A 16,412-nucleotide genomic window follows, 5' to 3' on the forward strand; every position below is an offset into this window, starting at 1 on the left:
CACCTTGATATTGTCAGTCAAAACAGAAAAGCTGAATATTTAGGTAGAGGACTAATAAATGACAACCACCGTAAGAGTGGTCTTAAACTGATCTGCGCACTTATCTACGATGTCGGTGGCTAATGGATGACATATTGTTTACAGTGGAAACAATAACAGAAAAATATTTATGGTTATGTGCACAACCTGAGTATTATTTAAGCCGCTGTTTGCAGATTCTGCATCTCTGTGTTTTGTCTGGCACTAAAACAACGTCAAACCTTAGAAATGATGTAACAGAAAGCTTTTGTGGTGTTAAAATTACACCTTTTTTAAACCTCGTTGCACCATTTCATGAATCCGCTGCTTGTTGTTGAGCTGATAAAGAACTGCCTATGTACTTCTGGATTTTTTTTAGAACCTTTTTTTTTTCTTTTCTGCCTGTTACTTTTAGCTGTGGACATGGTTGGAGGAGCTTCAGAAAGAACTGCTGGATGATGTGTATGCTGAGTCAGTGGAAGCAGTGCAGGACTTGATCAAGCGATTCGGCCAGCAGCAGCAGACCACCCTGCAGGCGACAGTCAATGTTATCAAGGAGGGTGAGGACCTCATACAGCAGCTCAGGTGAGCGAGAACGCTCAGCTTAACTGAGGAATGCAAGCCGTGATGATTCTCACTCAGTGGGGCGAGCCAAATTTATCCACACCCCTGGATAACAAAAGTTCCCACACAATTAATAGGATGTTACATAGTGTATCGCTGTTATGGAAAATGATCAAGTGGGTTGTGCAGACACAGTTTTTCAAGCAAGTTTCAAAAACTAGAAAACCGCAGTGTTTCCGACTGCAGTCAATGTTGATTGTGTTTGCAGAGACTCCGCTATCTCAAGCAACAAGACCCCTCACAACAGCTCCATGGCCCACATTGAGAGTGTCCTGCAGCAGCTGGATGAGGCCCAGGGTCAGATGGAGGAGCTGTTCCAGGAAAGGAAGATCAAACTGGAACTCTTCCTGCAGCTCCGTATTTTTGAGAGGGACGCAATAGACGTGAGTTGTTGGAAAATTTCAGGGTTTATGTTTTCCAAATCATTTTTGCTTTAAATGTTTATAAATGAGATAAAGAGCAAACATACATGTGTGGGATCTGATGGGAAAGTAGGTACTCTGTAACACACACACACACAAATATACAGTATATATATGTGGTAAAGGTGCATAACAGCAAATCAAAGGGGATTTTGAGCTTATGGGCCATTTCATAATAAAAGGGAGATGTAGTCCTGTAGGGAAGACCCCCGCTGGGTTAAAGCTCGGCTGAAATCACAACACGACTCTCATGTTTATTACTTTTGAAAGGCATTTAGTTTCACTTGATGCATCACATCCACTTACTCATTCATTCATTTTTTTATTTTTTTTGAAACAGCGGTCTACTACTATCCACTTATTCCTGAGCATCCCACTGTGACACTGAAGGCTTCCCTTAGCTAGTGCTAGGATATGATGACTGTTTTATTCCAACATTTTATTTTATGTCTCATATAAGCCATCGAATCAAACTTTGTAAGCCACTCCCAATGCTTGGAGCAAGAATAAAAGCTTAAGGTGATCTGGGTTCTTGGATGTTGTATCACATGTAAAAGTATGAAATGTGTAAAGAAGTAAAATGTCTAATTTCATGCCACACAACTTATAGTTTACACCTTGAACTCTGTTTTTAAAGTCTCAGTATGTTTCTTTGTGATTGTATATGATAAGCTAACACAATGGCTTAGATTTTAGTAGTTTTTTAAATAAATAATATTTGAAAGGTTTTGCATTCATTTTTTTATCTCCCCGTAACCTGATTCCCCAGAACAATAGCCTTCACAACCAGTTGCCTGTAATTTATTCTGATTAAATGCAGCATCAACCTAAAGGCGAGTAGATTAATCTGTCAAATCTTCCCTATTAGTTACACTTTTTAAAAGTCTTGACTTTTACCAATCATTACCAACAAGTCCTTTAAGCAGTTCATCAAAAGCAACATAGGAGACACAGCAGACATGTAGAATACTCCAAAATAAAACTTCTTAGTTGTCTGCAAAATGCTATTTGTCATTGAAAACTGCACATGTTCTTGAACACACCATCCACTGAGTGAAACATGGTAGCAGCTCCATGATGTTGGGATGTTTTCCTTTATCAGGCAATCTAGTAAGAAAACTAGTTGCAGAACATTTGGGATGAGATTTTGGGGGTCTCACCTTCCAGCTGGACAACTTGCCCTAAAATTACAACCAGAGCAAATCAAAGCAGATGTTAGAATGTCTTGCAGACCAGAATCCAGGTGAGACTTGATGACAAAATGTAAAAATTTGAGCTATATAGCAAAAAATATAAATGCAAGCATAGGGGGGCTAAAAATACATGTTCAGCACATTTTCCGTATTATTTGCAAATTTTGGAACCGTTGTAGAATTTTCTTTTCATTAAACAATATTGCACCACTTTGTGTTGGTCCATCACCTAAAAATGCAATAAGATACGCTAAAGATTGTATTTCTAATATGACAGAAAAAAAAAATTAAGCGGATATGAACAGGTATTAAAATCCTCTGTGGTTTGTTGGGTCTCTGTTGTCCCGAAAACCAGATTAGCTCTGCATGTCAGGCCAGGTAAAGGCGGTGAATCTGCTAATCACACAAGCAAAGCGCTGAAGTACGCCCACAAGCACGCATGCAGACACAGGATTAATATGACACAGAGCTCAAGCATGAAGATGGGTGGAGGACAGATTTATTTTCCTCTTTTCCCTGCTCCCACACACACTTGTGAAAGTTTGCAATACTGTACCTCCTCCTGGCACGACTGGAGGTGTGAGTCTGTGTGTCTAAGAACAAGGCAAAGGTGAGACATCGCCTCATCCATTAGTTCTTGCCTCGCTTAGGTTCCCCTTCTCACCGTTACGCAAAGCTAATAAGACAATAGAGAACAGGGATACTAACAGTGTCTCCTCAACTCATTAGTTGTCTTAGTCCTGATAGATGAAGGAAATGGTCTTTTTGTACTCAGAAGGCATTTTACTCAACTGTAAGAGGAGAGGAAGGCAAAGTTCAAATGAATGCTTGGTGAGTTGTGTAACATTTCTGCTAATTTTGAAATATTGTTATTATTGTTTATAATGGGGTAATTTGTATTATTGTGTACAAAACTGATAGTTAATGTTATCCTGCAGGAACACAGGATAATATGCAAATCTTTCCTCCAGAGAAATTCACATCGCTATAGTCTTTGTTCTACAGCAAGCAGACTTTATTTTGTAGAAGAATATTGTATATCATTTTGTTTATATTATTGATAGCAATGCTGAGGGTGTCAACATATATCTTTATACCTATAAAGCTATATTTTATAGCTTGGCTTTTTGTTGAGTTTTAACAAAGGAATTTTTGTTCCTCATTACTTTTGGGATCAATCTTAGCTTTCTAGAAAATCTTGCAGTGAATCTTGACTGTTCATGGGCCTCACAGACATTTAAAACATTATGTGAACAACTGGAAAATAAAATTTGTCCATAATGTTAAAGTCAGAAAAGCTTAACAAAATGAAATGAAAAACTATACATCAATATGAGTGTTCACATTTGCTGTGTAACTTGATTTTAACAAGGGGCCAAATTGCTGGAAATGTAACTTGTGCAGATCAGTTTAGTTTCATTATGATTGCAAAGTAAACTGTGTATATAAATGGTTTAATTTGCCCAAAACATGATTTAGGTTTTATATTAAGTCTACCAATGAGTGGGTTGAACTTCTGCTTAATAAAAAAGGAACATTTGTGTTTTAAATTAATACTCAATATGCAGCTTAATATACATTACTGCTTGTCTATACTGACCACATATTTTGTCAAAGTGTGGATGTTGACTGTGAAGAATCCATTCTAGAACATTTAGAACCCTAGAAAATGAAGAAAAATAAATACTTTGTCAGCTGAGGAGATTCCGTTCCTGATGTTTCATTTCAGGAATCTTTTACTGATTGCATCTCTGTTTTGGCCCAGATGCATAAAGCTATAAACATCAAAACCTCATCCACCCGCTTTTTTTGTTTGGCATGTCTTTGTGTTCCTGTTTTTGCTCTACTCTTGTCTTCTTGACAGGGGTCTTGTCAAAAACAAGATGGCGGTTTCTCAATTGAGAGCAACAGCTGCCACCAAAGCTTCTCATTTTTATTAATGTGCACAGAGTGAATTTTTACCGCCATGTGACGGTCACTCATGAAAACCATTATTGCTTTTGTACTACTGTTCATGTTTTTCTGTTATATTGTTAAAGCGATTTCTTTCAAGTTTATAACGCTTTGCAACATCTGAACAGAGCACAGCTTTGGGTCAAACCCGACATTTGTTCTTGTTACTTACAAACTTGTCATGATTAGATGTCGTCTTCATGAATCATATGTTAATGAAAAAGACTGCAGTCTTTTTAACTGTTGTCACTTAAAAAGACAAATCTGACAAGAAAAACCTAATTTACTTTCATGCCAAGACCCGAATCTTTATTTTAGACAAATTCTATCAAAAACATTTCAGCAAGTGTCCGTCAGACCACCTTGTTTTGTAAAAAAACTTTGTGACAGACAGAGCTGAACAACACCAGGACAGAGGGACCCCCAGTATCATGATTCAGGCAGCGTGGGCAGTCAGTGACAAGCACCGACATCTCAGTACATCTGCTCCGCCAGCCGTGAAATACCACGTTGTTATGTTATTGCTATTTGTTACTATGGGAGTCATCAAAATTGTTTATAGTGTTTAAAGTTTAAATAGTTTCAACAACATATACTCTGAGATTCACAGCTGACCATAACGGTATATCTGCAGAATGGCTTTTGGTCCAGCTTCCTCAGTTTTAGGAGAGCAATAAAATGTATATAGAGTTAAAAGAAAGGAAACCTTTTGCATATTTACTGAACACCTGCTTAAACTGATGAGTTCACCTTTTTCTGTCCCACAGATCATCTCAGACCTGGAGTCATGGAACGAGGAACTGTCCAAGCAGATGAATGACTTTGACACAGAGGACCTGACCCTGGCTGAGCAGAGGCTTCAGCACCATGCAGATAAAGCACTTACCATGAACAACCTCACCTTTGACGTCATCCACCAGGGGCAGGAGCTGCTGCAGTATGTCACAGAGGTCCAGACATCTGGTGAGAGAAAATAATTTGAAAAAAAAAAAAAAAAACACAAAAAAATCTGCAAATACCCTGGGACACGGAGGCACTTTTCTGAAACAACATAGAAACAGCAGCTCATAATCTGTAGCATCATAAGAACAGCCTCTGCATTTTTTTTTTTGATAAAACATCCCATTTTGACTTCAGGGAAAAATTAAAAGGTTGTTCATATATTGCACATAGTAATTATTTCAAGAGTGCTTTCATAATAAAGGGCATTTTTCTGCTCTGGTTTCATCATGTGTCACTGCTCTCTTTATATTGTCTCTTTGCATGGGCCCTTTTAAGTGAAAAGAAAGAATCAAATACAAATAAAGCTTTCGCTTTTGTTACAGCTGCATATTTAAAATAAAAATAAAAATCACTAGAATAGAAAGATGGGGAAAACTGTATATGTTGGCTTAGTAAAGTGTTTATTATTCCAGGTGTGGAGCTGCTATGTGATAGAGATGTGGACATGGCAACGCGGGTACAGGACCTGTTAGAGTTCCTTCATGAGAAGCAGCAGGAGCTGGACCTGGCTGCAGAGCAGCACAGGAGACACTTGGAGCAGTGTGTCCAGTTAAGACATCTTCAAGCTGAAGTCAAACAGGTACTCACTTTATGAACACAAGATTGTATCAGTAAGAGACAGTAATACTGCATGAAAACAGGCAAGAACAGGCCACAACAATGTTCAAGTTTAAACTTTTTTCATCAGGACATGACTGCACTGTTCACAGAAGTCTAACAAAGATAATAATAAAAAAACAGTTGTTCTCAGACTGGGGTGAGGCTAGGTTAATTATTGGAAAGTCTTTCCAATAATATATTGTTACAACAAGCCACAATTACAACAGAATGTGTTAGTGTGTGTTAAAAGGTCACAGCATGTTCTGCTTGCACAGAACTGTCAATACATGACTCAGCTCTTGTCAACAAATTCTGTTTTTTTCTCCTTTCTTTATTTCTGTATATCTTTCCTTATTTCTTTATACACTTATGTATTTCTCTCCTTTTGTTTCTATTTTTCTTTGTTTATTTCCTACTTTTTCTTTCTTTCTTTCTTTGTATGTGTTTATGTGGAGTATAGAAGTTATTATTGGCATCAGAAATACTGTATATGCTAACTTAGAAAAAAATATTGACTTTAAAATTTTAAGAACTGGTGAAGTTGTTAAACAGATTTTTAGAGATTCATGACACAAAGTTCAAAGTTTGTAAAAGCTTATACATGCATGAGGAAGGAACATTTTTTTGAAATGTGAGGATTTTTTTTCAAATTTGGAAGACATCAGTGTCTTTACAACTGAGCTATTTCATGGGTTCCGTGTAATACCAAGGGATACGGACAGTTTACTTTTATTTATATAACTTGACGATTAATGATTTATCAATTTTTACATTCACTACGGTCTTTGGAGGCTATAAGTGCCCACAGGCACCCTGTTGATGGGGACCCTGTGTATTAATAGGTGTATTTTCCACACTATTGCCTCTATATTGATCTAAGCCAATACAAACGTAAACCTAAAATGTTTTTATTGCAGATTTTTTTTCTTTGTCCCCTATATTGCCCAAACAACAATAAAGATGTGTCTGAACTCATTCCTCTTCTCTGCTTCGAGAACAGAAATTCTAGACACGCAAAACATATTTATCAGAAAACACATCAGGCATCACAGAGAGACGAAGAGGGATTGTTGTTTAAGAGAAGCGCGGATATTCTCCGCTTGCTTTCATTCAGTACTTGTGCACAATTACAACATGACACTCATTTGGAGCAATTTTGCAGGCTGACATTTCGAAGCAAAACAAATGATTATAGAAAATATATATATATATATATTTTTTTTCAATACAGCTCTTATACTGATGCAGGCAAGTAGAATCATATGGTTTGTGTGTTTACATGAAAAAATTGGACAAAAGCCAAAAGAAGCAAAAACATACTTTAGTAGAAAAAAAAAATTCTAGACACATTGCAGCAAGTGGAATGATGTGCCAGAATGATGATTGCATGATAAAATTGTGCAATCTCTAACAATTAATATACTTTTTATGTATTTTTATTGCATTATGTTGTCCTACCTGTAAGGGTTTCTTTGTGTGAGTAATTTAAAATAGGCGTGTCCCAAATAAATGGTAGCTATGGCTGAAACAGGGATTAATAGAGGCTAGTGCATCAGACTTGCATGAGAGGGAAAGGAAAAAATTGGAGTGGTATGACTGTATGACGGGAAAAGCACATTTAATGGATTTCATGCCACCTGAGGACATTGCAGGCATAATGGAAACATTGTCCCAGGAGTCTAAAGCAGGAGTCAGGGTTGCATCATCACTTTCATAGCTGAGCGTCAGCTACGGTTCTGGCCGTCACCCACACAGCAAGTGTGCCTGCTGAGTCAGAGGGAGGGAAATGTCTTTGAGTGTGCTCTCCAGCTAGAACTAGGTCGGCATAACTATGAGGGAAAACGATCTTTCAAGCTGCAGACTGCATGTGTGTGAGGTGGAGCAGGGTCGTTGTGGTACGGTTGGTTTCAAGATTACCCAAGAGAGGGAAAAGTGTGGAAGTGAAGAATAAATCCAAAGTGTCAAGAAGTTTGCACTCGGAGAGATTTCAACTTGGATACAGGGCCGAAGTAGAGAGAGGGAGGATGCAAACATTAGATGATAGTTTGAACTTACACAATAACTGAAAATAAAAACATTAATTAAGCTGTCTTTTTAATTAGCTTTTAGGAGAGAATGGAAAAATGCAGACCAAATACTGAAACTACTACTGAAGCATGAATAATAAATGCTTTCTCTGTGTGTTGCAGGTTTTAGGTTGGATCCGTAATGGGGAATCAATGCTCAATGCCGGTCTCATCACAGCCAGTTCATTACAAGAAGCTGAGCAGCTGCAGAAAGAACATGAACAATTTCAACATGCAATTGAGGTGAAATTGAATATATATATATATATATATATATATATATATATATATATATATATACAGTATATAGACAAGACACATTTTTTTGTTTCTCCATTGCTTTTTGTCCTTCACCTCTTAACATTTTTTCTTTCGGAGATACCATAGGGTCTTATCAATCTGCACCTCTCCTTATAAAATTGACACATCAAATGAAATTATAAATAGCTTATTTCGATGTCTCTCCCTCATTTTTCACTCGTTATTCTTTCCTAGTCTTTGCCATTGAGTGTCCCTTTTGCATTCCTTTGAACTCAGTGAAGGTTTGCTTATTTTAATGCAGGCCTGTCCCTGACCTGCTTTCTTCACAGATCCCATACACACTAATAAGATCCACTTTTGTTTTGGTTTTTGCAAAAGTGCGGGATGAGAATTTTTAGCTGCAGTAGTACAAGACAAACCCAATAGGTCCTGTAGTTAAAAATGAAAGAATTATGGAAAAAGCTCCATCATATGCATACTGCACAAATATGGGACCAGCATGAACCTAGGACAAATTTCGAAAACATTCATCTGTTTTTATATGCTGGATTCATTGTTATATATTTAAAGTTTGTTTTTATCTCATTCTTAATGAAGAAAACCCACCAGAGTGCACTGCAGGTGCAGCAGAAGGCAGAGGCACTTCTTCAGGCAAACCACTACGACATGGACATGATCAGAGACTGTGCAGAAAAGGTGCGGTTTGCTTTTTATGTATATCTATGAAGAATAATGAAATCTGTGTAGGCAGCACAGTGTGGGTTTTAGAATTTTGTTGGAAATCTGATGAGTTTTGTCTGACTTGAAGGTGGCGGATCACTGGCAGCAGCTGATGCTTAAGATGGAGGACAGGCTGAAACTGGTTAATGCCTCTGTGGCTTTCTACAAAACATCTGAACAGGTATTTTTGTCTATCAGGGCACAAAAGGGCATCTTGTTTGATGCTACTTGGACAACTGGAGTGTTATGCCAATTATTTATAATAGTGAATAGGGATTTGTGCACAAGAAAATGCAGAAATATAATTTTGTTAGTTTATTTGAATATTGAAAGGATTTGTTTTGCTTGTGATTGGAAACAGCTGTGCACAGTTCAGATCTTTGCAAGTGAATAATTTTTGAAATAACAATGAATGAGCCGAATATCATTTCTACATACTTTTGGAGCGAATTTAAAAGCCACGTCGTGTTTGCGTGCTTTAGGTGTGCAGTGTTTTGGAAAGCCTCGAGCAGGAGTACAAGCGAGAGGAGGACTGGTGTGGTGGTGCTGACAAACTGGGCCCAAACAGTGAGACGGATCATGTCACCCCTATGGTCAGCAAACATCTGGAGCAGAAAGAGGCATTTCTCAAAGTGAGACCAAAACTTCAGATGTGAAAAGAAACGCCCACACATGCATTTCTGTGATTTCTGAGCTGATCCGATGAGTGATCATTTCCTCCTCCCTTCATGTTCACAGGCCTGTACGTTAGCCAGACGTAATGCCGATGTGTTCTTGAAGTACCTGCACAGAAATAGTGTCAACATGCCTGGCATGCTGTCCCACGTAAAAGCTCCAGAGACTCAAGTCAAAAGTATGTAAACAGCAATACTTATCCTCATGATTTATGTGTTCTGTGTATAAAATAATTCTCTGTACTTTGTGTAACCGTTTCTTCCTCCTGTAAAATCCTAATCAGAGCCTTATGATTGCAGACATCCTGTTGTTATGCCGAATTAACCATGTTTTTGTGTTGTTGTATCAGATATCTTGAATGAGTTGCTGCAGAGAGAGAACAGAGTCCTCCACTTCTGGACCATGAGGAAGAGGAGGCTGGACCAGTGCCAGCAATATGTGGTGTTTGAAAGAAGCGCCAAGCAGGTGTGTTCTTGTGCATGTGTGTCTCTGTATTCTTGTTTAATCGAGGAGTTAGCGCGATATGACCACTACACTTGTAAAAATGCGAAATTTGACTAATTAGACTACTAGACAGAAAGACAAAAACTTATGGGTGATTTGTGCTTTTAAAGGAGATTTAAGAATTTATTTTACTGAGTTCAGTGCAGTATTTTTTCCACTTATGAGAGTATGCAGTGTTTTGCCATGATAACATAGTTAAAACTGGCTTATGTGTGTCGGTTAAATCACTTCCTGCATTTCTCTAAAAAGGCAAATATATGGAAGAAGAGTTTGCATAAGTCTGCTTAAAGTGCAGAAAATTTCCACACGCAAGCTAAACTCACATCTGGACTTTTTTCATTTTGGCAGAACTTGTGCAGAATATAAACCTGCAATAATAGTAGCTCTAGCGAAGGAGCTGACATCAGCAGCTCATGTTGGCAAATATGTTGACAGGACAGCTATTAGTTGTATTTTCAACAAATCTGACTTTTATGAAACTTATTGTTGAAAGAAAGGCATAAGAAGTCCAAGTTTCAGTTTTCTATGTGTCGTTTTGGAGACAAGTTGAAAGATTACAGGTTTTTTTTCAGATTAAACTCAAAACCCCAAACAGGCTCAGACGCCAGACGCAAATCTAATTGAGAATCTGTGGCAAAACTTTAACACCGATGTTGACAGATGCTCTTTAACTAATCTAACTTAGCATGTGCTATTTTCCACAGAAGAATGGGCAAAAAGTCACTAGATGGGCAAAGTAGGCCAAAAAGTGCTGACTTTGGATTGCTGAAAAGAAATGCTCTCCCTGCTTCTCAAAATTTCAGTCAGTGTTTTATCAAATAAATGCACTATTTTCTGTTGGTCTGTCACATAAAATCACCACATAATACACTGAGGTTTTAGGTTTTAACATGAAAAAAATAGAATACTGCAACGTTACAGAAATGAAGTAGTTTTGCAAGCTATTGCTGCTGTAGTGCGCACCACAGTGCCTCATTGCTGTATAATTCCATACACTTAGCTCCCCCTTGTGGTGTTTGGAAAACACAGTATTGGAACATAATTTCTTGGCCTGTAAGAATGAAATTACATCACACTTGTTTTCTGGAACACAGCTATTTTAAGGCTTTCCAGGTTTTATCCCCAGGGTGTGAATGCTTTTTGGTCTCACAGTTTGACTGGACCAGTTCTGCCATTTCAGGCCAGGGCAGTGTCACCTCCAGGGCCTGGTTTTAAAATACACAGGCCATAAAAAAAAAAAAAACACTAGGTAGGGCATTTTAAAATTAAAAAGAAGAGAAAGTGACAAAACTATTTTCTTTTTGTAAATAATTTGCATTTTCTTGTGGAACAACTGCATGTTTATAATATAGCCATCAGTATTGTCATAATTAGTATTAGTGTAATATTCAATCGATAATTTTCATAAATATTATACTATAATTTTTAAAAAGGACTTATTTAATAAAGTAAAAGTAGGTTCTGTAGTAACGTTTTTATTTTACAATCCCTTTTCAGTTTATTTCAAATATTGTTCAGAAAGTTTCAACTTTGTTAGATTGCTTGTTGTCTTAAGACTTGAATCCTTATCAGAGCTGGACACGTAGGCTATCTGGAATCTCTGTGTCGTCTCTCATGATTGGTCGTTTCGCCAGGCCCTGGAGTGGATCCATGACACCGGGGAGTTCTACCTGTCCACGCACACGTCCACTGGGTCGAGCATTCACCACACGCAGGAGCTGCTGAAAGAGCACGAAGACTTCCAGATCACAGCAAAGGTACGTGCAGGTCTTATGTTTTCTGGTTTTCCTGCAAAGTAAGAGAAAGTAGTTTCTGCTTGTGGTGATTCTCTCTGTTGTTATCTGATTATCGTGTTGTGCTCACTCAGTCAGTCCGCCGCTAAACTGTGAGGCCCATTTCCAGGGGCACTTCATTGTCCTCTTTGCTGTGTCACTGTTATTGTGTGTTAGAGAGCTCGCTATTGTGTCCACCAAGCAACACATGATTCCCAACTCTTTCTTTCCCTCATCTACCTTTTCTCTGTTGGCACCACCTCTCTCTCCTCCCTCTCTGCTGCCCTCCCTGAATGTCCCTCTATTGACAGCAAACCAAAGAGCGGGTGAAGCTGTTGATCCAGCTGGCGGATGGGTTTTGTGACAAGGGCCACGCCCATGCCCTGGAGATAAAGAAATGGGTGTCCTCCGTGGACAAGCGCTACAGGGACTTCTCTCTCCGCATGGACAAATATCGAACCAGCCTGGAAACGGCACTTGGCATCTCTTCCGATTCAAACAAGGCTGTGAGTGATTTTGTTTTTTTTGTGAGTACATACATTATTGGTACATAGAGAAACTCGCAAAGAGATTTCACCAGGTTTTAAAAATAAGATCAGGACAACTTAATAGACTCTAACGGCAACAAAAAACAAAAAAAAAATCAGGCTTTGTGTTGCTTAAAGATTTTTTTTTTTTTTTTTTTAAATCAGCCAGTCCCACTACTGCGTTTTATTTTATGGTGTGCAGAGACCAGATGGTATTGTCGTCCGTTTACTGCACGTTGCTGTTCAAACTTTGTTTAGCGAACATCTGCCAACAGAAGGCAAACACCACACAGCAGCTGGATATCCTATCTAGCTGCTGTGTGCCACATAATAACCACAACCTGCTGTGTGTTCAGAGCAAAGAGCTGCAACTGGACATCATCCCAGCTACCGCTCCGGGGTCAGAGGTCAAGCTAAGAGACGCTGCCCATGAACTCAATGAGGAAAAGAGAAAATCAGCACGAAGGAAAGAGTAAGAATTCGACTTTTTTTTTTCTGCTCACCTGGTAGCTATTGAGTCTTGGAGTTATAGTTTTCTAGACTATTGAATGTGTTTACTTTTTGTGTTCAGCCTTGCAGCAAACTTTAGTTATATCTAGTTCCTAAAAACAAGAAATATTTCAAAAGGATGATTAAGCTACCTTTGGGAAACTACAGGAATTCTTAACAAGATGGCCACCTAAAGAGACAGTTTTTGTCATGAGGTTAGAGGTGGTGAGGAAGACAGTGGGCCCAGTTTATGGAGAAATGATGATGATGATTGAATGATCAAAAGCACAACAATCCAAAGTCCAGGCAGCACAGAATGAGCGGAAGGCTAATAGCTCAATGCTGGTAGCAACTGGTAACAGCACAAACATCTGACGCTACAAGACAGATTCAACAAGGACCCAACAAAGAACAAGGAACACAAGTGGCATTAAATACACAGAGGGTAATCAGGGAACGAGACACACCTGGGAAAAATCAAGGGGTAGACAAGACAACACGGAGACTCAATAGACACAGAAACTTGAAATAAACACAAAGAAAACTCAAATCCTCACAGTTTTGATGATAAAATCTCCAAATCAAATGTAACCACCATGTGAATCACATTTAAGACTTCAGGTTTGACTTTGACTTGTGCCCTAAAGACTTCAGACTTAACACAGAAATGTTAATCCTTTCAATGATTGGGAATACAAAGTGGCACTTGTAAATGATTTATGAGACCTTCATAGGAATCCATCCAAGAACAAGTCTACTTTCTACCATCACAAATTACACAATTTACAATAACAGTCCAAAAACTGCGTAAAGGATAATGCTTCCAACTAATATTGGCAGATTTCCCCCTCAGGTGCAAGTATGTTATTTATATGCCAGCTGTATGCAAAAAATATAGGAAATCAACATTGTACCGCTCTCAGCTGGGGTTAAAAAAACATAATGCCTGAATAAAATTACAGGCAGGGGAGTGTAATCCAGTAACCATGGTAAATCCAGAAACCAATATTGTATTTGAGATTAAAAACACAAAACGCTCATAGACATGACAAAAAACTATGAAAAATAAATAATATAAATAAAGTAATTTATTGATATTTTCATGCACTTAACCATGGATTCAAAACAGTAGAGTAAAATAGCTGCTTTGAAATGTAAAGCAGCTCATCATAATGTAACAAACAAATAACTTGGTGTTTCTTTTTGAAATACATGTTACAGTCACATTGCACATTCAAAGATTATAATAAACTAAAAATGTTTTGTGTTATTTTCTGCTTTGTTTCATATAGTTCCCTTCCTTTGTTTATTTAGTTTTACCTGCAGCAAACTAAAAAGAAATTAATGTCTATTTGGCATATTTTACTATCATATTGAGTCCATTTCTCTCGTCCAGATTTATAATGGCAGAGCTGATCCAAACAGAGAAAGCATATGTCAGAGACCTACGTGAATGTATGGATGTGAGTATTGCCTTAGATGCTGTTTCTAATTAATCCTATAGTCTTGATTTGTCACTCTTAAATTGTACATGTGTTCATTAACGCTTCAGCTAAATGTATGTAAGCAACTGTTTTCATATGGTTGCGTTTGTGCAGACGTACCTGTGGGAAATGACCAGTGGTGTTGAGGAGATTCCTCCTGGCATTGTCAACAAGGAACACATCATCTTTGGGAACATGCAGGACCTCTACGAGTTTCATCACAAGTCAGTTTAGCAGCAATCTGTGACAATGTGTAGAAATATTGTTTGTATTTCGCAGAGGCAAGGTGATTAATAATCTATGAGTAAATATTTTTTCCTCTCCAAACAGTATCTTCTTGAAGGAGCTGGAGAAGTATGAGCAGCTTCCAGAGGATGTGGGTCATTGTTTTGTGACCTGGGTAAGTGAACATATGTAATGAATTCTGTGTTTGCTGTGTTTTTATTTCAAGTAGCTATGATCATTATTTTACAACACAATAAATTCTTCAGGTTCTGTGCTTTATTTAAACACATGTTCAAAATAAAACTGTGTTCATATTACTTTGGTCAGGTTGGTAATTTCTCCCTCAATTTCAATTTCTCACTCAAATAATGGGGCATTTGGGGGATAAATTGCTGTTTTAACTGGTGTTTAGCATTAAAATTAGGGTTCATATCTTGATTATAACACATTTATGAAATCTCCTACTCAGGCTGACAAATTCCAGATGTATGTGAACTACTGCAAGAACAAACCTGACTCCACTCAGCTCATCCTGGAACATGCTGGACCCTACTTTGACGTAAGTAAAGCTTTAAATTGTCAGAAATTCTGACTTACTTGCTGTAAACCATTAAATAAAAAAAGAAATATCTCTCTTAATTTAAGACGTTTCCATTTTAATCCACAGGAAATTCAACAAAGACATCGCCTTGCCAACTCCATCTCTTCTTACCTCATCAAGCCCGTTCAACGAATCACAAAATATCAATTACTTCTGAAGGTAGAGCAAGTTTCAAATTAATTTTGGCGACATGATTAGTCATCTGCAAGTTTTTATGTTTGGAAGTGGAAATGCTAGACCTGGAAAACGTAGTGGAAACACATTCACGCTTAAAATTCTTTTGGAGTTCATAGCATGGTTTCTGAAACATGTCTATATATATGCTCTTCCACTGAAGGAGTTGTTGACATGCTGCGAAGAGGGGAAAGGTGAAATCAAGGATGGCCTTGAAGTGATGCTCAGCGTTCCAAAGAAAGCCAATGATGCCATGCACCTCTCTATGCTGGAAGGCATGTAGAATCAGAAATCACACACAAACGCACCCCCCCCCCCACAGGCATCCACTACACTGGTACAGTTTCATTCAGAAAAAAAAAAAAGATTCCCATTTTGATCTATTGGTTATCTAACTGGTGATTAGTCTGCCTTGAGATTATTTTATTTAAATCTAACATCAATATCATTCAATTGAATTTTACCTCTTAACCTTTGTCCTATTTCTTCATGTTATAGCCACAGGATTATATGATAGATCGATACAAAGTAGTGATGAGGAAAAAAAAATTTCAATGAAGAAAAAATAGAAATTGAGAAAAAAAAAATCTTGTTCTTATTTAAATTTTAGCCCTTCGGCCCCAAAAACGTTCCTCGTAAGTTCCCCATGTGTTAATCTGTCACATAAAATCCCCACAAAACACTTTGATGTTTGTAGATGTATCACAAAAAGATGTGAAAAGGTTTGAAGAGTATCGCATGTTGTGTCCAAATACTAGCACAGCTCAATAGATCATTGGCTTGCTCAGTTCCATCTTCTAATTTCTCAGGGTTTGACGGGAACATAGACTCCCAGGGGGAGCTGATACTCCAGGAGTCCTTCCAGGTGTGGGATCCCAAGACTCTCATTCGGAAAGGCCGTGATAGACATCTGTTTCTCTTTGAGATGTCCCTGGTCTTCAGCAAGGAAGTGAAAGACTCGAACGGCCGCAGTAAATACCTCTACAAGAGCAAGCTCTTTGTAAGAAGACCCTTAATTTGCTGGTGTAAATCCTTAGGACATGTGCTGTGTAAGTCAACAAGACTTGTTCTCTTGTTGCAAAATGTGTAATTGCTGTTGTGC

The 16,412-nt window shown here is 38.0% G+C and overlaps 1 protein-coding gene across 11 annotated transcripts in view; it reads left to right on the forward strand.

The window, feature by feature from the left end:
* Positions 1–16,412, forward strand: part of LOC102227975 (triple functional domain protein-like) — a 98,343-nt gene that overhangs the window by 54,587 nt on the left and 27,344 nt on the right. For all 11 annotated transcript variants that reach the window (XM_023330538.1, XM_023330539.1, XM_023330531.1 and 8 more), the window contains 20 exons: positions 434–603; positions 851–1,025; positions 4,978–5,173; positions 5,626–5,792; positions 8,002–8,121; positions 8,737–8,835; positions 8,948–9,040; positions 9,342–9,491; positions 9,598–9,712; positions 9,884–9,999; positions 11,673–11,795; positions 12,122–12,316; positions 12,694–12,809; positions 14,223–14,289; positions 14,425–14,534; positions 14,641–14,710; positions 15,005–15,094; positions 15,203–15,295; positions 15,474–15,585; positions 16,120–16,310. In XM_023330538.1, the coding sequence (XP_023186306.1) occupies positions 434–603; positions 851–1,025; positions 4,978–5,173; positions 5,626–5,792; positions 8,002–8,121; positions 8,737–8,835; positions 8,948–9,040; positions 9,342–9,491; positions 9,598–9,712; positions 9,884–9,999; positions 11,673–11,795; positions 12,122–12,316; positions 12,694–12,809; positions 14,223–14,289; positions 14,425–14,534; positions 14,641–14,710; positions 15,005–15,094; positions 15,203–15,295; positions 15,474–15,585; positions 16,120–16,310 (2,568 nt within the window). The remainder of the gene's footprint in view (positions 1–433; positions 604–850; positions 1,026–4,977; positions 5,174–5,625; positions 5,793–8,001; positions 8,122–8,736; positions 8,836–8,947; positions 9,041–9,341; positions 9,492–9,597; positions 9,713–9,883; positions 10,000–11,672; positions 11,796–12,121; positions 12,317–12,693; positions 12,810–14,222; positions 14,290–14,424; positions 14,535–14,640; positions 14,711–15,004; positions 15,095–15,202; positions 15,296–15,473; positions 15,586–16,119; positions 16,311–16,412) is intronic.

This window comes from Xiphophorus maculatus, chromosome 3 (genome assembly GCF_002775205.1).
Source record: "Xiphophorus maculatus strain JP 163 A chromosome 3, X_maculatus-5.0-male, whole genome shotgun sequence".
In the NCBI taxonomy this organism is placed as follows: Eukaryota; Metazoa; Chordata; class Actinopteri; order Cyprinodontiformes; family Poeciliidae; genus Xiphophorus; species Xiphophorus maculatus.